The sequence below is a fragment of the Desmodus rotundus genome, chromosome 13, assembly GCF_022682495.2.
Source record: "Desmodus rotundus isolate HL8 chromosome 13, HLdesRot8A.1, whole genome shotgun sequence".
NCBI lineage: Eukaryota > Metazoa > Chordata > Mammalia > Chiroptera > Phyllostomidae > Desmodus > Desmodus rotundus.
In genome coordinates this window covers 27,353,828-27,379,071 of record NC_071399.1, presented here as the reverse complement: position 1 = coordinate 27,379,071, position 25,244 = coordinate 27,353,828, and the positions used below count along the sequence as shown (strand labels likewise).

Sequence of the window (25,244 nt, the reverse complement as noted above, 5' to 3'; positions counted from 1 at the left end):
CATGTAAAGCTCTCATGTCCATCGACAGGGCACCTGCAGGAAAGTATCACACTGGTGTCTGCAGCTACGGGAAGCTGAGCGTACCTAAGTGTCCTTCACCAGTGGTTCTGCCTAGTTAAATAGTCCCAGGTTGGTTTCCTCTAAAATCAGACCTTGCAATGAGGGTTTGCCTTTGTTTAAGTAGCTTATTTGGGAAGTGATTTTTGAAAGCCCAGCACGGGAGTGGGAAAGGCAGAGGCTGGGGTAGTTTGAGAGGTAGTGAGGAGTTCCTAGTGGAGTGGCAGGTGACCTCAGTGGACACTTGATGTGGACACCGGCCTGCAGTGTCCGTGACTTTGCAGCTGAGTTGAGATAAATTCACACGGACTACCGAAACCTGTGGAGGAAAAGGGACGGCACAGTCACTCTCTCAAGGGGAGAGTGCCTTGACCCTTGCCTTGACAGGCTTTTATTCTTTTCTGGGCACATTACATGGAGGATGGTCCTCATTTGCTATGCACAGATTCACTTTAGGTGGTTACCTTTTACAGACAACAACGGAGAGGATGTTGCCAAATACATCAAAAATGAAGGATATTTGCAAATGTAAAGGGAAAAGTGGGTGAATTGGTTACACTCATCCTTGGAAGGTTTAGCATAGATTTTAGGAAGTTACTTTAAAGATATGCAGTAAAAGTTTGCTGCCTCAGTTCAGGGTGAGGGAGTTTTAGCAAAAAGCAAGTCCCAAAGTGGCCTAGGTACAATGCAGGCCTGGTTCCCCACGGGAGAACCTATCCATGGGCGTGGGTCCTGTGTGCCAGACCTTGCTTTCCACTGGCCTTTCCGAGTGGGAGCTGGGCCCACGCCACGCAGAACGGTCTCCTATAGACACTGGGAGCTAAATCCCACTGGAGGACAGCGGGAGGCAGTGTCAGTGTGGTTCATGCCTCAAAGCAGTACCACCTGGGCTAGTAGAAGGTTCTGGTATTTGTCTTTCAACTCTGTCGTGCCACGCTGACCGGGGTCCCAGGGCGTAGCCTGCCTGAAAACAGGCTGAGAGAAAGCTTTCCCAAATTTGCACAGCAGCACACCAGAGCTATGAACTAGAACAGTTAGTGCCAAAGGGACAGTACAACTGTGCAATGAAGAGCGTTTTTAAAATATAGTGTAGAGGGAAATGCATAGGAAACAGCAAGAGTTATAGAGAAGTATCATTAATGTGAATTACAAACACAAGCAGAAACACCGCACATTCCTCCAGAATGTGTCACACTCCTTCCGTGTACGCAGAGTCAATTCAATAACGTTACCAAGGACCGCTGGGGCGTGGGGGTGAGTGCTACTGGTGATTGGGCATAAAAGGAAAACAAGACAGACCGAGGGGCCTCACAGAAACTGAAGAAGGAATGTCAAATCTGGGGAGAGTGATTTAAAACACCCATCTCTGCCTCCCTTAACTTAGGGGATCTGCTTTTCCTGGACTCTCTCAAAATTCTCACCTCCATGTTACACATAGGACAGCTGGCTGCAGGATCCTTAAGGCGAGGACTGTGTCAAATATGAGGTCATACCCGTCACAGTGTGCGACAACGGCTCCTCAGATAATATAGTCAGTCCCCCCTCTTCTCAGCTGAATAGATTTGAAGAAGGGGGTGCACAAGGATGACCTTAGGCCCCACAACTACATTTCCCAGAGATCCCTGGGTGATTGTAAGTGGACTCCTGGGGAGGGGCAGTGTGGAAAGCCAGTGAGGGCACTTCCTGAGTTGGCCTTGAGTGGGAGGAGTGAAGTCAGTCTAGTTCCTGGTGTGGCTGCTAGTTGAACTTGGTGAGTGACTCTTTCTGCTTTGAAATGGGGGCTTAATCCTACCTCAGATGTGAGTCCAGCAGGCCAGACCCTACAGTGTGTCTGAGTTGCAGGTGCAGAGGTGGTGCAGAAGGTGTGGCTGACTCCTGCTTTGAGTCCTTATGCTGTAGGGGCCGTGCAGTGTAGGGCGAGGGGAGCGGACCCCCGATGCACACCGTGTGGGTTAGAGTCACAGCCACACCACACCTGAACTGTGGGGACTTGGGCAGGCCACCCAGCATCTCTGAAAGTCAGTATATCTGTCAGTGTAACGGAGCTAATTAGAGGTTGTTTCAAAGGTGGTCGTGAGGATTACAGAGGTGTATAAAAACCAGCTGTGTACAGAATGTGTGTTTCAGGGAACTGGACTTCCTTGTTGGATGATGGAAACAGTAATGTCCACCTCTTCTGTCCCAACTGAGCGTGTCCCAAGGGCCCAGTCAGTCCTGGCAGCAGGGGGTTTGTAACCATCCCTGCTCCCTCCACATTAGCTGATAAGAATTTCTCCAAGAATCCCAAAGGGAGGCTGGGCACGTTGTCTGCAATGTTGGAGGGAATTCCTGGGGGAAGTTTCATGCCATGGAAGGAAGCTTAGGGGGAAGGGTGTCCAGGAGCCATAAATGACAAGAAGCAACCCCTTTACTGTCAGACAGAGCAAGGACACCACTCCCTGAGCAGAGCTGTGTACAATTCCAGAGGCGAGGGGGCCTGCAGGGGCAGACACACCCAGCAGCAAGGCCCGGAGGGCAGGTGCCAACCACAGCACCCTGGTGTGCTCTCTCTGAGAAATTGCTCTTTCCCTTCCCCAGGGCCTCACTTTAGCTTTCTGCTCACAAATCAGCTGGCTGTACCCTCTCTCACTTAAAAAAAAAAAAAAAGTAAACAACTTCCTATCAACAACCTAGTCATCTTGCCCAGAGACTTATTTTGTTGGCCCTTTATGGGTTTTAAAAGTCCAGAGACAACTGTAAATATACTCACGTATCACCTGCATGTCTGAGTTTGTCCGAGTTTCTGCTTTTCATGAGGACGGGAAAAACTGAAGTTTATGAAAGCAAAAGCCATCCAGAAATCCTCAGCAGCTGTAACAGCTGAATTCCATGCATAGGGCATGGTAGGCGGGCTCCTCAGGCCTTCAGGGCATGAAGTGCTGGTGAAGGGGGATCTGTGGGTGAGGCCTGGCTAACAGCCTCTTTCCCATCCAGAAAATCACTGGCTGACCCTTTGCCCCTGGGACTGAGCTGGGTTCTAGTGTCATTGTGGAGGTCACAGAGCCAAAAGGAAAGGAAAGGAAGGGAAGGGAAGGGAAATGAAAATAATAGCACACAGAAAGAAAAGCCACTCAGAAGCACTCCCTAAAATTCTATCTCCCTCACTCTGCTCTGATCCCCCGGGTTACATGTTAAGGCTTTTTTAAACTGTCTGTTGTTTCTGCCTGAATCGTCTTGCCCAGACGTATGGCGGTGGCTAACTCTCTCACAGCCTGCAGGTGATGCTGAGGGTTGCTTTGACCACTGTATTTGAAATTAAATCTCACTGTATCCAGTGAGATCTTCTTTCTTTGCTGTCGTTTTCTCCAGAGCACTCATAATGATCCGAGAAATAGAATGTTTCATTTATTTATCCAATCGACTATTTGTGCCATCCCAACATACACTGAAATATAAGGTTTCTGAGAGCAGGTGAGTATTAGATCACTTAAAAAACACATGATAGATTTTCCTGAACTTTTTATTGAAAGAATCAATAAATCAATGTGGGGATGAATTTAAGTGGGGAACTTTGAGTGGGTTTAGCTAAAGGTGAAGTTGAGTGGGTCAGGTACCCAGAATACAATGTACACTATAATTCTCCTATTTGCACTAGAACTATTTGTAAACCATGTTTTAATTTATTTGTTTATTTTTAGAGAGGCCAAGGGAAGAAGAAAGAGAGGGAAAGAAACATTAATATGTGGTTGCCTCTTGAGCGCCCCATATTGGGGACATGGCCTGCAACCTAGGCACATGCCCTGACTGGGAATTGAACCAGCAACTCTTTGGTTCACAGACTGACACTCAATCCACTGAGACACACTAGCGAGAATGTGAACCCTACTTACATTGACACCAATTTGAACTTCTTTTAATTTATTACCAACAAAACCACATATAAGCTGTTTATCATTTTGCTTATCCCTTAATCTGGATTTACAGCTTCTCATGTTTAAAACTTGGAACCAGTGATAATCCTCTTCTACAGGGTGACTGAGACTAGTAAGCGAACTTAAGCATGCGAAAGCAATCGATACAATGAAAGTAGTAAACAAAAGACTTCCGGTGCAGACATTTATCACCACTGTTTGCACTTAGATATTTAAAATACATGAATTGTAGTTAGAAATCCAAGTGCAAAGGAAACGTGATGTGCTCTTGCTTTATTTTCCTTGCCTTAGGGGACCATGGACATTGAAGCCTATTTTGAAAGAATTGGTTACAAGAACTGCAGGAACAAACTGGACCTGGAAACATTAACTGACATTCTTCAGCACCAGATCTGGGCCATTCCCTTCGAGAACCTTGACATCCACTGCGGGAAGCCCATGGAACTGGGCTTGGAGGCCATTTTTGACCAGGTGGTGAGGAGGAAGCGGGGTGGGTGGTGCCTCCAGGTCAATCACCTGCTGCACTGGGCTCTGACCACCATGGGTTTCGAGACTACGATGTTGGGAGGCTATGTGTACAACACTGAAGCCAACAAATACAGCAGCGCTATGATTCACCTTCTGCTGAAGGTCACCTTGGGTGGCAGACACTACATAGTTGATGCTGGGTTTGGACGCTCTTACCAGATGTGGCAGCCTATGGAGTTAATTTCTGGGAAGGATCAGCCTCAGGTGCCTTGCATCTTCCGTTTGACAGAAGAGAGAGGAACCTGGTACCTGGACCAAATCAGAAGAGAGCAGTACATTCCAAACCAAGAATTTTGTAATTCTGATCTCCTGGAAAAGATGAAGTATCGAAAGATCTACTCCTTTACCCTCGAGCCTCGAACAATTGAAGATTTCGAGTCTGTTAACGAGAACCTTCAGACGTCTCCAGCGTCTTTGTTCACAAGCAAGTCGTTTTGTTCTTTGCAGACCCCAGATGGGGTTCACTGTTTAGTGGGCTTCACCCTCAGCTTTAGAAAATTCAATTACAAGGACAATGTGGATTTGGTGGAGTTTAAGACGCTGAGTGAAGAAGAAATAGGAGAAGCGCTGAAAAGTATATTTAATATTTCCTTGGAGGGAAAGCTTGTGCCCAAACATGGTGATAAGTTTTTTACCATTTAGAGTCAGCAGTAGAAATGATCTTGAGTATTATTGTAATATTGTATTCAGTATTATATACTGAAACTTTTTATTATAAAATCAAATATATATAAAAGGAGAGAGAATAAAATAATTAACCTCTATGTATCACCCATTTTACCAACTATCAACTGGTAGCCTATTTCTCATATTTCCTCAGTGACCACATATGATATTAAAGAAAATTCTAGACATTAAATCATTTCAACCTTAAAAAAGTCAGCCTATGTATTTAGATAACTTTTTTTTCTCTTTCTGAGAACAACTCTTTCCATGACTTGCAGGTCAAGTTTAGAGACAAATTTATTGGTGACCAATGTATGAAGTCTGAAATCCCCTGCTATATTTAAGAGCTACTCTGTGATTTGTAGTTAGATAACATTTCCAACTAAACAGAACCACGCATTATTCAAAATTATTAATAATAAAGGTATTTTAAGGGTGGCCTATGGTTTTCTTGGAAGAAAATAGTGGTTTTTGCTAAAAAAACTTCCAACTGGTTGCATGTTGAATTCGTATGTTCACTCATGACTCAGGAAATGGACAACTGAGGAAACAGTTTGTATTACATTCAACCAGCATGTGTTCAATGTCCAATATCAATTGGTACAAAGAGCCCACGTGTACAACGTAGGGCTAGAATTCTGCAAAGAGGAGTGAGACGTGATATTGCTCCCCAGCGGTTCTCAGGACGAGGCTTCGCCCAGCAGGCAGTACCGGGTGGTTAAGCAGCAGGAGAGGGACACAGCTCACGGTTTCTTACTGGTTCTTTCTGCACCCACAGTTCTTTGGCTAGCGTGTGCCTTAATATAGAAATGCTGACCCTGAGAATTTTTCAAGTTCTAGAATTAAGTCATTTTGTCTAAAAGTTATCATCATTGTGAATTGTAAAATGCTACCTATAAAAACTTGATGAATCAAACGCATGTTAAAACACTGTGGGCTAATGCAGCGTCAGTAAGTGAGTATCTGGTTGGCAGAGTCAGGATACTAGGGGCCAGGCCTTCCTCACACCCTCTCTGTCATCTCCCTGTTCTTCCCTTTTACTTCCTCCCACACTTGTCCTAAGAGAAAGAGAACGAGCTGCAAGGTGTGAGGATCTGAGTTCAAATCCTGTGGAACTGGGTGTATTACTTGATCAATCTGAGGCTCTGATCCTTCAGAGGTACCATGGGGATAACATTTATACAATTCAATGCCAGACCTAGAGTAAATTCTCAGTAAGTATTTGTTATGTGGATGAATGAATGATGTCAGTGTTGTTTTGCTATTGAGTCAGCATTTGATGAAAGTTCTTCCGTCTTGCTTTATTTCCCCAGCTCAGATCCAGTCCTAACTCTGCCTGCTTCTGCTTTGGTTAAATACGAATACAATATCAGATGGCCCACATCTACTGTGGCTCTGTGCTTCCGAATTGGATTCTTTGGGTATCTAGCGCTCGCATTTTCTGTTTGTGAATCCCGGAAACAGGGCCATAATTTCAACTGCAGACTTGTTCTTACATTACTCTCCTTCTTCAACTTGTGGTGATCGTGGTGGTAATGAAAAAACCAAATAAAATGGTATAAGCATTGCTAAGAGAGGCACTTAAAGTAGAGTCAGGAGGCTGGTAAGGAAGTGGTGCCTATGCCGCCTGTGCACATCGTTAATTGTTTTGTGTGGTTTTCCGTTGCCCTTTGGCCCCCGGATCCGCCCCTCCCTGCTATCACCACACTGTTGTCCGTGTCCATGAGTCCTTTTCCTTTATTTCTCATCCCTCCACCCACGCCCACTCCAGAGCTGCCAGCCTGCTCTCTCTCCATGAGTCTCTCTCTATTTTGCTTGTTAGTTCAGTTTGTTCATTAGATTCCACATGTGAGTGAAATCATCTGGTATTTGTCTTTCTCTGACGGGCTTATTTCACTTGGCATAATGTGCCTCAGTTCTCAGAGCTGCTATTCAGTTGCTAACATGTTGCTGACCTCAGGTCAAGGCTGAGCCATAAACATCCTGGAACAACTGCTGTGTGGACAAAGGTGGACTTGCCTTCCTCTCTGTAGTTGGTGCCTCCCGATTTGCATATTGGAGCTGATCAGTTCCTGGTGACCTAGTCAGCAATCCTTCATCTGCCTGAAAGAACTACACTCTTTGTCTTTATAAACCCTGCCTTTGTTTATTCTTTCTGGAGTACAGTTTGGGTTGCTGCCTGAATTTGCATCTCTTGGATTGCAATCCTTTTGATCCATAAAAAAAAAAAAATCTTTTGTTTTGCAGCTTGAACCTCCAAGTTAGTTAGCAATCCATTTAAGAGAAGAGCAGTGGCTAGAATGGAGGGATGTTCATTAAAGGATGAGTTAGTTTGGATGGTGGGTACTTCATGCACTGATGGAACAGGTGGGAGGTCCTGCTCAGGGTGGAGGGCCTCAGGGGAGGTGGACAGGAGGCCTGGCCTGCCTGGAGGGAAGGATGAGGATGCATTTCAGTATCTGACAGCCCGCTATCTTCCTTGTCTTAAGAGATTGGCCTTGTTCAGCTCTACTGCTACCTGGCAGTAGGGTCTGGCCCCCTCTGGTGCGCTGGGGCAGAAAGGATAGTCTCACATCTGACCAAGATCATGTCCAGGTAAGAGGTGTTGTCAGGAGGCAGAGACCAGATTGAAAGGTGGCTCAAGGAAAGAGAGAACCAGAGGCACGGAAACATGGAAGAGACTGACAGCTGTAATGGGGAGCGGGGTGGGGGGGGAGGCCGGCGAGGGACTGCTTGGAAGAAGGTGAAGGGAATAGTCAAAGGAACACTAACGCTGACCCAGGGACAGGGACAAGGGTGTGGGGATTGCCTGAGGGAGTGTGGGGGGGGGCTGTGTGGAGGGGGGCAAAGGGAAAAATTGGAACAACAGCAAAAGTATAAACAATAAAATATAATTTAAAGTAAAAAATTAAGTTGCCTTAGAAAAGTAAACAATGTAAATATACTTAGAACTACTAAACTGTACACTTAAAATGGTTAAGATGATAAAATTTCTCATGTGCTTTTACCACAATTAATAAACAAATACAAATAAAAACGGCAATCAAGGAGAAATATGCAGCTTCGAACAAATGAGTGAAGGAAGTCTTCCTGTGCGGTGAGAGCTCTGAAACCCAGTGCAGCTGCTGTTCCTTGGATGCGTGTGCCACATGTGGGAAAGAGGCCCAGTGCGTTGGAAGACTCAGGGATATGCCATTTAGCTGCCAGGCTGAAGACCTGTGCCTCACTGTGCAATGCCCACTTTCCTCCAAGAAAATCTAAATGAGTGGTCACTGTGGACGGATGATTACTTATCCAGTTACTGCAGCTGCTTAACAAATTGCCCTGGAAAGTAGGGGTTTAAAACAGCCCTTTTGTTATGCTCAGAGATCCTGTGGGCCTGCCATTTAGGAAGGACCCCGTGGAACAGCTCTTCCCTGCTCTCCACTGCCCAGCCTCAACTGGAGCATCTGGGCAATGACAACTAGTAGTCCCTAGCTTTCTCAGCTCTTGGAGCTAAGAAGCAGAAGGCTGTTTTGGTTTTGGTTTTGTTCCTTATGTTGCTTTCTGCCATGACCAGGACAGAGAACAAAATGACCTTGCTGAGGAGTTGGGAGAGGCTGCATCTGTGGCAGGAGAGTGTTAGTGGTATCACCCAGTTGGTGCCAATGCTGAAGAAGGTGACAAGAGAGGAATCTGCCGTGTGGCTTCTCTTGGTTGATGCTGCTGAGACTGGAAGGGAGCTGTCCTGGAGGCTTTAGCAGAGAAACGGGCAGAATGGCCACACAGACAGCAGCAGGCAGGCAGCAGAAGCAGGTCCCTGCAGCAGTGGCCCAGGAGAAGCCAAGGTGACCTCTGCCACAGGGCAGCCCAGAGCTCAGGTCCTGACCACCCTGATTGTTCTGTTGTCCCTGCGTCACCCTTCTCCAGCCTGGCAGCCCCACAGGCAGGCCTTCTCTTTCCCTTGTTGTGTCTGCACCACTAAGCTATGAGGTCCTGCACGAAACCATATCCAGGTGCTTGATACATGTAGCCTGGTGGAGGAGTAGAGTTGGTATTTGACAAACAAAGCAAACCCTAATTGTCTATTAATTCTCCTTGGTGGTTTAGTCCATGAGCCAACTTGCAACTTCTGGAATCAGTCATCCTGGTCGGAGGTGAATTGCAGTCGCTATGAAGAAAGCTTATTATCCAACACTTTTTGATAGTAAAAGGATATTGTGCAGCCCAGATGGCTATAATAAAAATAATAATAATAACACCTTTGATCTGCCAAGGTTGTCATACATACTCCCGTTTCCTTTCCAGGTGATGTTCACCCTCAGCATTCCTCTTGCAGGAGGGAAGGATCCCAGCCTCTGACCAGACCATCCAGTGTGGAGGTCCAACACCAGGACGCTAGTCTCCATAAATTCTTGCTTTAAAATCTGTGAGGGTTGGAGTGGTGGAAGAAACTGCAGGATTCTCAAGAGACTCTTCTTACAGGGCACACAACAGACTTTGGACTCACACAGATCCACCCACTGTGGGATTCAGCAACAGGGTAACAGCTGAAAAGGCAAAAGAGGCATACGGGGAGAAAGTGAAGTGAATGACAACAGGGTGAGTAGTGGGAAACATCTTCTTTATGAACAAATCTCCAGTGGCCAGGCAGTGACATTGCCCCCTCTCTGAGCCTTCCCCCTCACAGAGCCACAGACCAGTGACAGGAGTTGACCTGGCCTGGTGATCACCTAAGGCTCTGCCCCATGCAACGTACAGGTGTGCTTTCCTACAATAGGTCAGGTTACTAAGACAGGAAGTCAAAGCAGTTCTACCTAATACACAGAATCAAACACAGGGAAGCTGCCAAAATGATGAGGCAAAGAAACATGGCCCAAATGAAAGAGGACATCAAAATTCTAGAAAAAGAACTAAACAGAATGGAGAGAAGCAACCTATCAGAGACAGAGTTCAAAACACTGGTTATCAGGATGCTCCTGAAACTCACTGGGTACTTCAATGGCAGAAAAAAGACCCAGGCACAAATGAAGGTTACAATAGGTGACATAAAGAAAAATCTATAGGGAACCAACAGTGGAGGAAATGAAGCTGAGAATAAAATTGACAATTTGGAACACAAGGCAGAAAAAATATTCAATTGGAACAACAAGAAGGAAAAAAATTCAAAACACTGAGGATAGGCTAAGGAGGCTCTGGGACATCTCTAAATATACCAAAATCTGAATCATAGGGGTGCAAGGGGAGAAGAGGATGAGAAAGAAATTGAAAAGTTACTTGAAAAAATAATGAAAGGAAACTTCCCTAATTTGGTGAAGGAAATAGACATACAAGCCCAGGAAGCACAGAGATCCCCAAACAAGATGGACCCGAAGAGAACCACACCAAGACACATCATGATTAAAATGCCAAAGGTTAAATATAGAGAGAGGATCTTAAAGTCAGTAAGAGAAAAGAAGAGTGTTACCCTCAAAGGAGTTCCCATAAGACTGTCAGCTAATTTCTCAAAAGAAACTTTGCAGGCTAGAAGGGACTGGTAAGAAGTATTCAAAGTGATGAAGAGCAAGGACCTACAACCTAGATTGCTCTGTCCAGCAAAGCTTTCATTTAGAATGGAGGGCAGATAAAGTGCTTCCCAGACAAGGTAAAACTAAAGGAGTTCATCATCACCAAGCCATTATTATATGAAACTCTAAAGGGAATTTTATAAGAAAAATAAGAAAAAATGATGAACATTAAAATGGCAATAAACTCACAATGATCAATAATTGAACAAAATAAACTAAGCAGACAAGCAGAACAGGAGCAGAATCATAGCTATAGAAATCATTTGGAAGGTTATCAGTTGGGAGGGAGAAGGGGGAAATGGGGAAAAAGTTGCAGGAATTAATAAGCAAAAACTTCTAGGTACAAAATAGACAGGGGGAAGTTAAGCACAGTATAGTAAATGGAGTAGCCAAAGAACTTACATGCATGAGCCATGGACATGAACTAAGGGGAGGATTGCTGGAGGGAATGGGGGTAGTGAGTGGAGGGGGGTCAAGGGGGAAAATTGGGACAACTGTAATAGCATGATCAATAAAATATATTAAAGAAGAAGGAAAATGCCATTGTTATTTTGGCAGGGATTACACTACAGCTTGCTTGGAGTACTGTGGACATTTAGACAATGTCAATTCTTCCAATCCCTGAACATGGATTTTTTTCCTTCCATTTATATATATCATATGTATCTTCTTTCTTTCAGCAATCTTACAGTTTTTCGAGTACAGGTCTTTTACCTCCTCATTTAAATTTATTCCTAGGCATTTTTTAATGTAATTATACAGGAGATTGTTTTCTTAATTTCTCTTCCTGATAGTTCATTATTGCTCTATAAAATGCAACTGATTTCTGAATATTAACTTTGTATTCTGTAATTTTGTTCAATTCATTTATTAGTTCTAATGGTTTTTGGTGAAATCTTTAGGATTCTCTCTATATGGTATTGTGTCATCTGCAAAGGACAGTTTTTTTTCTTTCATTCCTATTTGGATGCCTTTTATTTATTTTTTCTTGTCTGGAAAAAGTGGTGAGAGTGGAATTTTTGTTTTGTTATTGATCTTAAAGGAAAGCTTTCACCTTTTTACTGTTGAGCATGATGCTAACTGTGTTTGTCATGTGTGCCTTTATTATGTTGAGGTATGTTGCCTCTGTGTCCACTTATCTGAGAATTTTTATCACAAATGGTTGCTGCATTTTGTCAAATGCTTTTTCCGCATCTATTGATATGATCACATGGCTTTCATCCTCATTCTGTTTATGTGGTAGATCATGTTTTTCATTTGTGAATATTGAACCAGCCTTGCATCCCAGCAGTAAATCCCATTTGGTCGTGGTGTGTGGTGTTTATAATGTAGCGTTGGATTTGGTTTGCTAATATTTTGTTGAGGATTTTTGCATCCATGCTTATCAGGAATATGGGTTTTTAATTATCTTTTTTTACAGTGTCTTTGTCTGATTTTGGCATTAGGGTAATGCTGGCCTCGTGAAAATGAGTTTGGGAGCTTCCCGTGTCTTCAGTTTTTGAAATAGTTTGAGAAGGATAGGTGTTCTTTCTTCTTTGAATATTTAGTACAATTCACTTGTGAAGCCATCTGGTCCAGGATTTTGTTTGTTGGCATTTTTTTTGATTACTGACACAATTTCATTCCTAGTAATTGTTCTGTTCAGATTTTTCATTTCTCCTGCTTCAGTCTGGGAAGATAGCATGTCTTTTAATTATTGTAGTTATACCATTCACATTTAAGTGATTACTTACATAGTTGAATTAATATCTACAATATTTTTAATTGTTTTCTGTCTGTTGCATTGTTTTTTAAATTATTTTCTTCCTACCTTCTTAGTTTTAACGGAACATCATACAGGATTCCATGTCTCTCATCTCCCAGCATGTCAATTATACTTACTTTTCAAATGTTTGCACCACCTGACCAGGGGTTCGCAGCATACATTCCCAACTAATGTGTGTCCACTTCCAAACAACACTGTGATGCGGGCACTTTATAACACAGTATTCCAGTCCTTCCCTCACGTCCACCATCATACTTGTCATTCATGTCACTTATCTGTGAGCCGTAACCACACAACCCATCGTTGCTGTTGTTATTTTGAACAAACTATACCTATTAGATACATTAAAAATAAGAAAAGTAAAAGCCTTTTTAACCTTCCTTTATATTTCCTTTTCTTTTTTTAATAGTGAATGGAATATTTTTTTTTATTTTTAAGGTTTACAACTTGATTTTTTTATTAAGGTACAATTAACATATATTAGTTTCAGGTGTACAACATAGTGATTTCAGGTTTGTAGATAATTACAAAATGATCATCACAGTAAGTCTAGTTAAGCATCCATTACCTCATTTTGGTTTTCTTTTTTTCCCTTTATGTACTTTCGAGTTTCTGACCTATATCATCCTTCTCTCTGAAGAAGTTCTTTTAACATTTCTTGCAAGGCAGACCTACTGGTGACAAATGAACTTGGTTTTTGTTAGTCTGCAGACATGTTTATTTTTCCTTTACCTTTGAGGAATAATTTTGTTGGATACAGAATTCTAAATTGGTGGGTTTATTTTTTCAACATTTTAAATATTTCAGTCCTTGCTTCCATCAAAAGAAATTTAATATATTGCCTGTTGTTCCTCTGTTGAAACATGTCTTTTTTCCTCTTGTTTCCTTCTAGATTTTCTCTTTGTTCTGCTTTTCTGCAGTTTTAGTATGATATTCCCAGGTGTCTGTTTCAGGATACTGGCCCTGGGTCACGGTCACGGTCATGGTCACGGTGGTAACCAACTTTAAAACCAATTTATTAAATAACAACAAAAATACCTGTTTTTAGTAAACGATTTTCTTTATTTCTAGAGAGAAGGGAAGGAAGGGATAGAAACGTCAATGTGTGGTTGCCTCTCGTGCACCCTGAACTGGGGACCTGACCTGAAACCCAGGCATGTGCCCTGACTAGCAGTGGAACCAGCAACCCTTTGGTTCACAGATGGGCACTCGATCCACTGAGCCACACCGGCCAGGGCCGAAAATATCTTGAATTAGGGGCCAGTGTCTTCCATGGATTCCAAAATCAAAGGGGGAGATTTTACTTCAATCTTCCTATGTGAAAACAAAGGTCTCTTAAATGAATTTTTTTTGCAAGGAAATAGAAATGATCTAGGATGCTTCATATTTAAAACAGAAAGAGTTAGCACACATTAGAATTGTTATAATTTAATAACTAATTTGATTGTTTTTTATTAAAAGAGTGAGTCATGCAGTTCACAGCTTCCTCATACTGGAATTGAGAGAGTTTACCTTCTTGTTATCATTATCACTCCTAGTTTACTTCTCCATCTGTGTCCCTTCTGGGGTGAGGAGAGTGCTCAGTGGCAGTTCAATTATTCCCCAGTGTGCTGTCCGTCCACAGGAAGTGGTCAGCGTTTAGCCTGAACGTTCGAAGGCACATTCTGTTGCAGACGGTGGTCCTCAAGCCCACTGACACCCCGGCTGTGTGATCTCAGCTCTTCCAGCCCTCAGAGGCCGGGAGCCATGACTCAGGCCTGACTGTCCCTTAACCTCAAGACTCAGGATCTCGGTCGGATTCCTGTGACAGTTTTTGCTGGAGGTTCTCTTGGGCCTTTTTTCCTTTAGCTAAAATGATAGTAGTATTCTCAAAATCATGAATTTGTCATGGATTTTATTGCCAAGTATTAAATTTCCATGAATGAAGAGGACAATGCCCATATTTCATTGAACAATTCCGTTCCCATGCTTTGTTCCAAAATGGTCCAGCCCCGAGCTGCATTCTGGGATAATATCTTCTCCCTGCAATAATTTTGTAGCAAGATCTGCTCTGCAGTCCAAGCTTTATCTCTGCTGTGCTCTGGTGACTATGGTAGCGGAGTGCTTCCTCAACAAATAAAGGTCATACCCGTCACAGCCTGTGACAGTGGCTGCTCAGATAATATAGTCACCCCTGTTCTCAGCTGAATAGATTTGAAGAGGAGATGCACAAGGACGACCTTTGGCTCCACAACTACATTTCCCAGAGACCCCTGGGTGATTGTAAGTGGACTCCTGGGGAGGGGCAGTGTGGAAAGCCAGTGAGGGCACTTCCTGAGTTGGCCTTGAGTGGGAGGAGTGAAGTCAGTCTAGTTCCTGGTGTGGCTGCTAGTTGAACTTGGTGAGTGACTCTTTCTGCTTTGAAATGGGGGCTTAATCCTACCTCAGATGTGAGTCCAGCAGGCCAGACCCTACAGTGTGTCTGAGTTGCAGGTGCAGAGGTGGTGCAGAAGGTGTGGCTGACTCCTGCTTTGAGTCCTTATGCTGTAGGGGCCGTGCAGTGTAGGGCGAGGGGAGCGGACCCCCGATGCACACCGTGTGGGTTAGAGTCACAGCCACACCACACCTGAACTGTGGGAACTTGGGCAGGCCACCCAGCATCTCTGCAAGTCAGTGTATCTGTCAGTGTAACGGAGCTAATTAGAGGTTGTTTCAAAGGTGGTCGTGAGGATTACAGAGGTGTATAAAAACCAGCTGTGTACAGAATGTGTGTTTCAGGGAACTGGACTTCCTTGTTGGATGATGGAAACAGTAATGTCCACCTCTTCTGCCCCACCTGAGCGTGTCCCAAGGGCCCAGTCAGCCCTGGCAGCAGGGGGTTTGTAACCATCCCTGCTCCCTCCACATTAGCTGATAAGAATTTCTCCAAGAATCCCAAAGGGAGGCTGGGCACGTTGTCTGCAATGTTGGAGGGAATTCCTGGGGGAAGTTTCATGCCATGGAAGGAAGCTTAGGGGGAAGGGTGTCCAGGAGCCATAAATGACAAGAAGCAACCCCTTTACTGTCAGACAGAGCAAGGACACCACTCCCTGAGCAGAGCTGTGTACAATTCCAGAGGCGAGGGGGCCTGCAGGGGCAGACACACCCAGCAGCAAGGCCCCAAGGGAAGGTGCCAACCACAGCACCCTGGTGTGCTCTCTCTGAGAAATTGCTCTTTCCCTTCCCCAGGGCCTCACTTTAGCTTTCTGCTCACAAATCAGCTGGCTGCACCCTCTCTCACTTAAAAAAAGTAAACAACTTCCTATCAACAACCTAGTCATCTTGCCAGGAGACTTATTTTGTTGGCCCTTTATGGGTTTTAAAAGTTCAGAGACAACTGTAAATATACTCACGTATCACCTGCATGTCTGAGTTTGTCCGAGTTTCTGCTTTTCATGAGGACGGGAAAAACTGAAGTTTATGAAAGCAAAAGCCATCCAGAAATCCTCAGCAGCTGTAACAGCTGAATTCCATGCAAGGGGCATGGTAGGCGGGCTCCTCAGGCCTTCAGGGCATGAAGTGCTGTTGAAGGGGGATCTGTGGGTGAGGCCTGGCTGACAGCCTCTTTCCCATCCAGAAAATCACTGGGCTGACCCCTTTTCCCTGGGACTGTGCTGGGTTGTAGTGTCACTGCAGAGGGCACAGAGCCAAAAGAAAAGGAAAAGAAGGGAAGGGAAGGGAAAGGAAGGGAAAGGAAGGGAAGGGGAGGGGAGGGAATGGAAATGAAAATAACAGCACACAGAAAGAAAAGCCACTCAGAAGCACTCCCTAAATTCTTCTATTCAACTCAGCACTTCTATTACTAGGTGTCAGTGCAAAATGATTGGAAAACATACTGAGAAGTGTGCTCGGACACAAATGTTCACAGCAGCACAATTCACAACAGCCAAACGTAGGACAACCTAGACGCCATCAAGGAAGGAAGATTTAAATAACAATGGTGTCCACACCATGGAATATTATTCAGTCATAGAAAGGAATGAAGTATTGATGTGTGTCTCACAATCAATGAACTCTGAACACATTATGCTAAATGAAAGGAAGCCAGCCACAAAGGGCCCCATGCTACACGATTACATTTATATGACATGTCCTGCACAGATGAATCCTCAGAGACAGAAAGCAGAGTGGGGGTTCCCAGGGCTGAGGAAACAGGGGATCACTGCTTAACGGGCATGAGGGTGCAGTTCGTGCTAGTGTGGTGTTTTGGAACGAGATAGGAAAGGGGATGCACAGCATTGTGAGGGTACTAGGTGGCACTGAATCGTTCACTGCAACTTGATTCGTACCATGTGATGTGAAGTTCACATCCATTGTTGAAAAACCCTATTCAGGAATGCCAGAAACCCTGGACGGAGGGGTTGACAACTTCACCTCAGTCCAGCGTGTCCTACTGCTGCTTGTCACCTTGGGATGACAGCAGCCTTTCACTTCCTTCCCCAGGACCCTCATTTTAGTTCCTCAAGCACAACAGAGGGACTCAATTATCCTCTCAAAGGGAAGCTTATAGCTGCCAGCTCCCTGTTTTCCCAGGGACTTGCTTTGTCTGGCCTTCACCACCATGTGCTGAGCAGCTGTGTCCGTGGCCTGGCTCCTGGCCTGCGCTGTGGGCCAACCTGACCTCTGTGGGCATCATTCCAGGCGGGGTTCACAGTGGGTATTCCTCACACTAAGTCCTGTGGAACGATGGCCATTGAGCAGAGCTCACCTAACGGCTTCCTTTGCATCCAGAAAGTCAAACAGCTGGCCACTTGTCCCTGGGAAGGGGCTCGGTTGTAGTTTCAATCCAGTGGAATGCCATAACCTTCACTGGGACAGAGAAAAGAACAGGAAAGCGATTACAAAGAGAAAAAGCACCCACCAAGAAAGCCACTCATGGCCACTCCTCAAAATCCTTCTCCTCCGCAATGCCAGAAATCAGGCATTAGATGTAGAAGATTCCCTTTCAGTCCATGATTGTTTTTGTGCTGCCTGTAGCCTTGCGTGTGACGGCATCACCTCCTGAGCTGACTAGCTCTGGAGCAATTTATTTTTAATTCTTTTATTTGAGGCTCTCACCTACAATTCCATTTGGGGAAACACTAGGGGTTTCTTTATGGAAAAAAAAATTGAAACCAGTGTTGTCCATGAAAGATGTAGAGATCCTAGAGGAGTGGGAGCTGAGCAATGAATTCGGCATATCAATGTATTTTCCAAGGGTTCGCCCAAAAAGGTAATTTGAATTGGAGTACCTTGTTACTAAGGACAAAATGCAGCAGTCAGTTCAACAGTTGAATATTGACCCTTGAACAGAACACCAAGGGTCCGTCTGATGATCTACAGGAAAAAGCAAGCCTCCTTCACCCGACACTCCAGGCCCTCTGGATGTTGCCTGTGTATCTTCGTTCCACACAGCTCTCCGGAGGACCACTGATAGGTCTCACTTAAGTCAGGTTCCCAGAATCAGACGCTGAGACACAGATCCAGCTCCATGTGCGAGTGACTTATGCAGGAAGTGCCCCTGGGAGACACCCAGTTCAGCCTGGTTGTGACTTCTAACTCCAAGTGTGTCCAGACTCCAGGCTCGGCCACTGGACTTTCAAAACCTCCCATGAGTCAGTGATTGACTCAAAGCTGTCCTGGCAGGAGATGAGTTCCCTGGCTTGTCCAGCTCTCTGCAGAGGAAGGCAGTGCAGCTCTAGGAGCCCTCAAGGCGCCCTCCAAAGAGTCTAGGGTGTAGGTCCTTAAGCCTAAGCACACAGAAGCCAGGCCAGGGACACAGTAAAATGGTAAAAGACATCTGAAGGGATCTGGGTGGTACAGACAGCGTTCTCCCTGCAGTAGCCTTGGTCCCGAATCCCCACCAATGCCAGGTACCCTCTCTAGCATGCTCTGTTCCTTCCCTCTCTGTTCTTAGGGTGGAGGCCAATAGGTCTAATGGGTTTCATCTGAGTCACATTTTTCAAATGTTTTTTAAAACTTTACTTGTTATTCTCATACATTTTTTACTCTTTGTTCTATAATAAAAGGAGTCAATGTTGACCATGAGCCCTTTATTGCAGCCTCTCTCATTTTTTTTTCCATTTTGATTTACATCTTTACTGGCCAATTAGGAGGTAACACTTTATCAAGGTAGCTCATTGTTTATGCATTCCTCAAGTTCTTTCACGTTTGGGATTATCGTTATATTTAGCATGCCTTTGCGATTAAATGAAATACTAGCTGGGGGTAGTATTTGGAGATCAGACTTCCCTCTTAATTTGGTAGACATATTACAGTGGGGTTTTCTGATGCCAGTTTGATAGTTTCTCCCTTATGAAATATTTGCTTTTCTGCCAAATACCCAGGTAGTTTCCTTCCATTTTGAATTTCAGTACTTTAACCAGAATATATTCCATCATTGATTGTTGAATCACACTTTTCCAGAATCTTTCTGTTTTTTGGATTTAATTTTTGCTTCAGTTCAAGAAAATGTTTTTGTTATTTTATATACATTTTCTATTGGCTTCTTTCTAATTGTTTAATGGCTTTATCTTTTCATTGACTTTTACTGTGAGTATCACGTTTTTCTTCTACATATGTAATTTGATATTATGCTGCATCTCTATTGTCCCTCTCTGTTTATAATTAATTATGTATTAACTTTTTGTTTTCTTCTTAGTCTCCTAAGGTTTAAGATAAAATAATAAAACTGTATTATTTTATCACTTGATTTTTTGACTCTTTGTTATGAATCCATGTTAAATGTTCTTTGCTCCAAGTTCACGTGAAGAATTTCTTTCCATTGCTCAGTTTATTTTTCTTCTTCGGTTGGTTGTCTTTTTTTGTCTATCTTTTGCATATTATGTCCTTTAGTTCCCACTCTCATAGTGTATTTGCATCCTATGGTTTCATTATACGCATGCCTGTATAGCTGTGTCTCCACCTTTTCCTTGTTTCTTGAACCTAATGTGACCGGTGAGGTTTCTGGCTGGAGTGGGGCTGGACTCCTTACTCTCCCCAACAGAAGTGGAGGGAGACGAGGATAACAGGAGATACTCTGATGGCCGATCTTCCCCATATGGATGGTTCCTCCTTTCTGGGCACACCATACATGAAGAACACTGTGCCTTATTTTCATGCCTCTCCATCCCCAATTATGCTTTACACCTAAAGGAAGAACAGAGGCTACCATGGCATACTGATCTTCGCAGTGGTTGATAAATCTTTAAAAAAATATATATTTATTGATTATGCTATTACAGTTGTCCCATTTCCCCCCCACTCACTCCACTCCATCCTGCCCACCCCTTCCCTCCCACATTCCCCCCCTATAGTTCATGTCCATGGGTCATACTTATAAGTTCTTTGGCTTCTACATTTCCTACACCATTCTTACCCTCCCCCTGTCTATTTTCCACCTATCATCTATGCTACTTATTCTCTGTACCTTCCCCCCCTCCCCTCCCACTCCCCTATTGACAACTCTCCATGTGATCTCCATCTCTATGGTTCTGTTCCTGTTCTAGTTGTTTGCCTAGTTTGCTCTTGTTTTTGTTTTAGGTGTGGTCGTTAATAACTGTGAGTTTGCTGTCATTTTTACTGTTCATATTTTTTATCTTCTTTTTCTTAGGTAACTCCCTTTAACATTTCATATAATAAGGGCTTGGTGATGATGAACTTCTTTAACTTGACCTTATCTGAGAAGCACTTTATCTTCCCTTCCATTCTAAATAATAGCTTTGCTGGATAGAGTAATCTTGGATGTAGGTCCTTGCCTTTCATGACTTGGAATACTTCTTCGTAGCCCCTTCTTGCCTGTAAGGTCTCTTTGGAGAAATCAGCTAACAGTCTTATGGGAATTCTTTTGTAGGTAACTGTCTCCTTTTCTCTTGCTTCTTCTAAGATTCTCTTCCTCTGTTTGATCTTGGGTAATGTAATTATGATGTGCCTTGGTGTGTTCCTCCTTGGGTCCAGCTTCTTTGGGACTCTCTGAGCTTCCTGGACTTCCTGGAAGTCTATTTCCTTTGCCAGACTGGGGAAGTTCTCCTTCATTATTTGTTCAAATAAGTTTTCAAGTTTTGTTCTTCCTCTTCTCCTTCTGGCACCCCTATAATTTGGATGTTGGAACGTTTCAAGATGTCCTGGAGGTTCCTAAGCCTCTCCTCACTTTTCCGAATTCTTGTTTCTTCATTCTTTTCTGGTTGGATGTTTCTATCTTCCTTCTGGTCCACATCGTTGATTTGAGTCCCAATTTCCTTCGCATCACTATTGGTTCCCTGTACATTTTCCTTTGTTTCTCTTAGCATAGGCTTCATTTTTTCATCTGGTTTTTGAACAGATTCAACCAATTCTGTGAGCATCTTGATAACCAGTATTTTGAACTGTGCATCCGATAGGTTGGCTATCTCTTCGTTGCTTAGTTGTATTTTTTCTGGAGCTTTGAAGTGTTCTGTCATTTGGGCCATTTTCTTTTTTTTTTTTTGGTCTCGGTGCATCTGTTACTTAAAGGGGCGGAGCCTTAGGTGTTCCCCCGGGGCGGGGTAACACTGGTCGCTGTGCTGTGAGGCTGTACATGGGGGAGGGGCCGAGAGGGAGCAATGGCGTCCGCTTCACTCTCCACAGGATTTCAGTCTTTCATTCCGCTACCCACAATCAAACTGGGCCCCTCTGGTGCTGGTTCCCGAGTGGGTGGGCTTGTGCACACTCTAGGCCCCTGTGGGTCTCTCCAACGACCTCTCCTATGAGGCTGGGAGTCTCTCCTGCTGCCGCCCCAACCCCCACGGGCATTTTCACTCAGAGGTTTGAGGCTTTATTTCCCCGCGCTGGAGCCCTGTGTTGCACGGTCTGCTTCGCTCCCCGCTGTTTGTCCAGTTTATCTGTGCGCGAATGTGGGGCCATAGGGTCTGCTAGTGGTCGGACTGCCTGCCCCGTTCGTCCCACACTCTGCCAGTCTCGGTCCTGCCACGGCCACGCGAGTCCTCTCCGCCCCAGTGCCCGCCTCCACCCCTCCTACCAGTCTGGATGAATGTTTATTTTTATTTCCTTGGTGTCGGACTTCCTTGCTGTTCGATTTTCTGTCATTTCTGGTTGTGCGAGGAGGCGCAGTGTGTCTACCTACATCACCATCTTGGTTCTCCCAGAGAGCCGGTTGATAAATCTTGTAGCAATACTTTGGAGCACAGAACAAGGCTCACCCTTCTTTGCTGATTCCATGGCAACTGGTCATCTGGTTGCTAGCTTCTGAGGCCCATCCTGAAACTTATGAAAAGTTTCATAATCTTTTTATTGAAAGAATCAATAAATCAATGTGGGGATGAATTTAAGTGGGGAACTTTGAGTGGGTTTAGCTAAAGGTGAAGTTGAGTGGGTCAGGTACCCAGAATACAATGTACACTATAATTCTCCTATTTGCACTAGAACTATTTGTAAACCATGTTTTAATTTATTTGTTTATTTTTAGAGAGGCCAAGGGAAGAAGAAAGAGAGGGAAAGAAACATTAATATGTGGTTGCCTCTTGAGCGCCCCATATTGGGGACATGGCCTGCAACCTAGGCATATGCCCTGACTGGGAATTGAACCAGCAACTCTTTGGTTCACAGACTGACACTCAATCCACTGAGACACACTAGCGAGAATGTGAACCCTACTTACATTGACACCAATTTGAACTTCTTTTAATTTATTACCAACAAAACCACATATAAGCTGTTTATCATTTTGCTTATCCCTTAATCTGGATTTACAGCTTCTCATGTTTAAAACTTGGAACCAGTGATAATCCTCTTCTACAGGGTGACTGAGACTAGTAAGCGAACTTAAGCATGCGAAAGCAATCGATACAATGAAAGTAGTAAACAAAAGACTTCCGGTGCAGACATTTATCACCACTGTTTGCACTTAGATATTTAAAATACATGAATTGTAGTTAGAAATCCAAGTGCAAAGGAAACGTGATGTGCTCTTGCTTTATTTTCCTTGCCTTAGGGGACCATGGACATTGAAGCCTATTTTGAAAGAATTGGTTACAAGAACTGCAGGAACAAACTGGACCTGGAAACATTAACTGACATTCTTCAGCACCAGATCTGGGCCATTCCCTTCGAGAACCTTGACATCCACTGCGGGAAGCCCATGGAACTGGGCTTGGAGGCCATTTTTGACCAGGTGGTGAGGAGGAAGCGGGGTGGGTGGTGCCTCCAGGTCAATCACCTGCTGCACTGGGCTCTGACCACCATGGGTTTCGAGACTACGATGTTGGGAGGCTATGTGTACAACACTGAAGCCAACAAATACAGCAGCGCTATGATTCACCTTCTGCTGAAGGTCACCTTGGGTGGCAGACACTACATAGTTGATGCTGGATTTGGATGCTCTTACCAGATGTGGCAGCCTATGGAGTTAATTTCTGGGAAGGATCAGCCTCAGGTGCCTTGCATCTTCCGTTTGACAGAAGAGAGAGGAACCTGGTACCTGGACCAAATCAGAAGAGAGCAGTACATTCCAAACCAAGAATTTCGTAATTCTGAACTCCTGGAAAAGATGAAGTATCGAAAGATCTACTCCTTTACCCTCGAGCCTCGAACAATTGAAGATTTCGAGTCTGTTAACGAGAACCTTCAGACGTCTCCAGCGTCTTTGTTCACAAGCAAGTCGTTTTGTTCTTTGCAGACCCCAGATGGGGTTCACTGTTTAGTGGGCTTCACCCTCAGCTTTAGAAAATTCAATTACAAGGACAATGTGGATTTGGTGGAGTTTAAGACACTGAGTGAAGAAGAAATAGGAGAAGTGCTGAAAAGTATATTTAATATTTCCTTGGAGGGAAAGCTCGTGCCCAAATATGGTGATAAGTTTTTTACCATTTAGAGTCAGCAGTAGAAATGATCTTGAGTATTATTGTAATATTGTATTCAGTATTATATACTGAAACTTTTTATTATAAAAATCAAATATATATAAAAGGAGGGAGAATAAAATAATTAACCTCTATGTATCACCCATTTTACCAACTATCAACTGGTAGCCTATTTCTCATATTTCCTCAGTGACCACATATGATATTAAAGAAAATTCTAGACATTAAATCATTTCAACCTTAAAAAAATCAGCCTATGTATTTAGATAACCTTTTTTTTTTCTCTCTTTCTGAGAACAACTCTTTCCATGACTTGTAGGTCAAGTTTAGAGACAAATTTATTGGTGACCAATGTATGAAGTCTGAAATCCCCTGCTATATTTAAGAGCTACTCTGTGATTTGTAGTTAGATAACATTTCCAACTAAACAGAACCACGCATTATTCAAAATTATTAATAATAAAGGTATTTTAAGGGTGGCCTATGGTTTTCTTGGAAGAAAATAGTGGTTTTTGCTAAAAAAACTTCCAACTGGTTGCATGTTGAATTCGTATGTTTACTCATGACTCAGGAAATGGACAACTGAGGAAACAGTTTGTATTACATTCAACCAGCATGTGTTCAACGTCCAATATCAATTGGTACAAAGAGCCCACGTGTACAACGTAGGGTTAGAATTCTGCAGAGAGGAGTGAGACGTGATATTGCTCCCCAGTGGTTCTCAGGACGAGGCTTCGCCCAGCAGGCAGTACCGGGTGGTTAAGCAGCAGGAGACGGACACAGCTCACGGTTTCTTACTGGTTCTTTCTGCACCCACAGTTCTTTGGCTAGCGTGTGCCTTAATATAGAAATGCTGGCACTGAGAATTTTTCAAGTTCTAGAATTAAGTCATTTTGTCTAAAAGTTATCATCATTGTGAATTGTAAAATGCTACCTATAAAAACTTGATGAATCAAACGCATGTTAAAACACTGGGCTAATGCAGCGGCAGTCAGTGAGTATCTGGTTGGCAGAGTCAGGATACTAGGGGCCAGGCCTTCCTCACACCCTCTCTGTCATCTCCCTGTTCTTCCCTTTTACTTCCTCCCACACTTGTCCTAAGAGAAAGAGAACGAGCTGCAAGGTGTGAGGATCTGAGTTCAAATCCTGTGGAACTGGGTGCATTACTTGATCAATCTGAGGCTCTGATCCCTCAGAGGTACCATGGGGATAACATTTATACAATTCAATGCCAGACCTAGCATAAATTCTCAATAAATATTTGATATGTGGATGAATGAATGATGTCAGTGTTGTTATTGCTATTGAGTCAGCATTTGATGAAGTTCTTCCGTCTTGCTTTATTTCCCCAGCTCAGATCCAGTCCTAACTCTGCCTGCTTCTGCTTTGGTTAAATACGAATACGATATCAGATGGCCCACATCTACTGTGGCTCTGTGCTTCCGAATTGGATTCTTTGGATATCTAGCGCTCGCATTTTCTGTTTGTGAATCCCGGAAACAGGGCCATAATTTCAACTGCAGACTTGTTCTTACATTGTTCTCCCTCTTCAACTTGTGGTGATCGTGGTGGTAATGAAAAAACCAAATAAAATGGTATAAGCATTGCTACGAGAGGCACTTAAAATAGAGTCAGGAGGCTGTTAGGAAGTGGTGCCTATGCCGCCTGTGCACATCGTTAATTGTTTTGTGTGGTTTTCCGTTACCCTTTGGCCCCCAGATCCGCCCCTCACTGCTAGCTCCACACTGTTGTCCGTGTCCATGAGTCCTTTTCCTTTATTTCTCATCGCTCCACCCACGCCCACTCCAGAGCTGCCAGCCTGCTCTCTCTCTACGAGTCTCTCTCTATTTTGCTTGTTAATTCAGTTTGTTCATTAGATTCCACATGTGAGTGAAATCATCTGGTATTTGTCTTTCTCTGGGCTTATTTCACTTGGCAT

At 43.9% G+C, this 25,244-nt stretch overlaps 2 protein-coding genes across 3 annotated transcripts; both read left to right on the top strand.

Annotated features, from left to right (window-relative positions):
- The first annotated feature begins 1,744 nt into the window (after positions 1-1,744).
- On the top strand, positions 1,745-11,429 carry LOC112321529 (arylamine N-acetyltransferase 1). 2 transcript variants are annotated; one of them, XM_053916743.1, is made up of 3 exons: positions 1,745-1,807; positions 4,260-4,920; positions 9,450-11,429. In XM_053916743.1, exons 2-3 carry the CDS (start codon positions 4,266-4,268, stop codon positions 9,563-9,565), a joined length of 771 nt encoding a protein of 256 aa, XP_053772718.1. In that variant the 5' UTR covers positions 1,745-1,807; positions 4,260-4,265; the 3' UTR covers positions 9,566-11,429. The 2 variants fall into 2 exon arrangements, with proteins under 2 accessions (XP_053772718.1, XP_024434730.2); XM_024578962.3 differs by lacking the exon at positions 9,450-11,429 and having other exon boundaries at positions 4,260-9,378.
- A 3,342-nt stretch (positions 11,430-14,771) lies between these two features.
- LOC112321515 (arylamine N-acetyltransferase 1) lies at positions 14,772-24,578 on the top strand. The gene is made up of 2 exons (XM_024578940.3): positions 14,772-14,853; positions 22,438-24,578. The coding sequence occupies exon 2, from the start codon at positions 22,444-22,446 to the stop codon at positions 23,314-23,316; it is 873 nt and encodes a 290-aa protein (XP_024434708.2). The 5' UTR covers positions 14,772-14,853; positions 22,438-22,443; the 3' UTR covers positions 23,317-24,578.
- Positions 24,579-25,244: the final 666 nt, after the last annotated feature.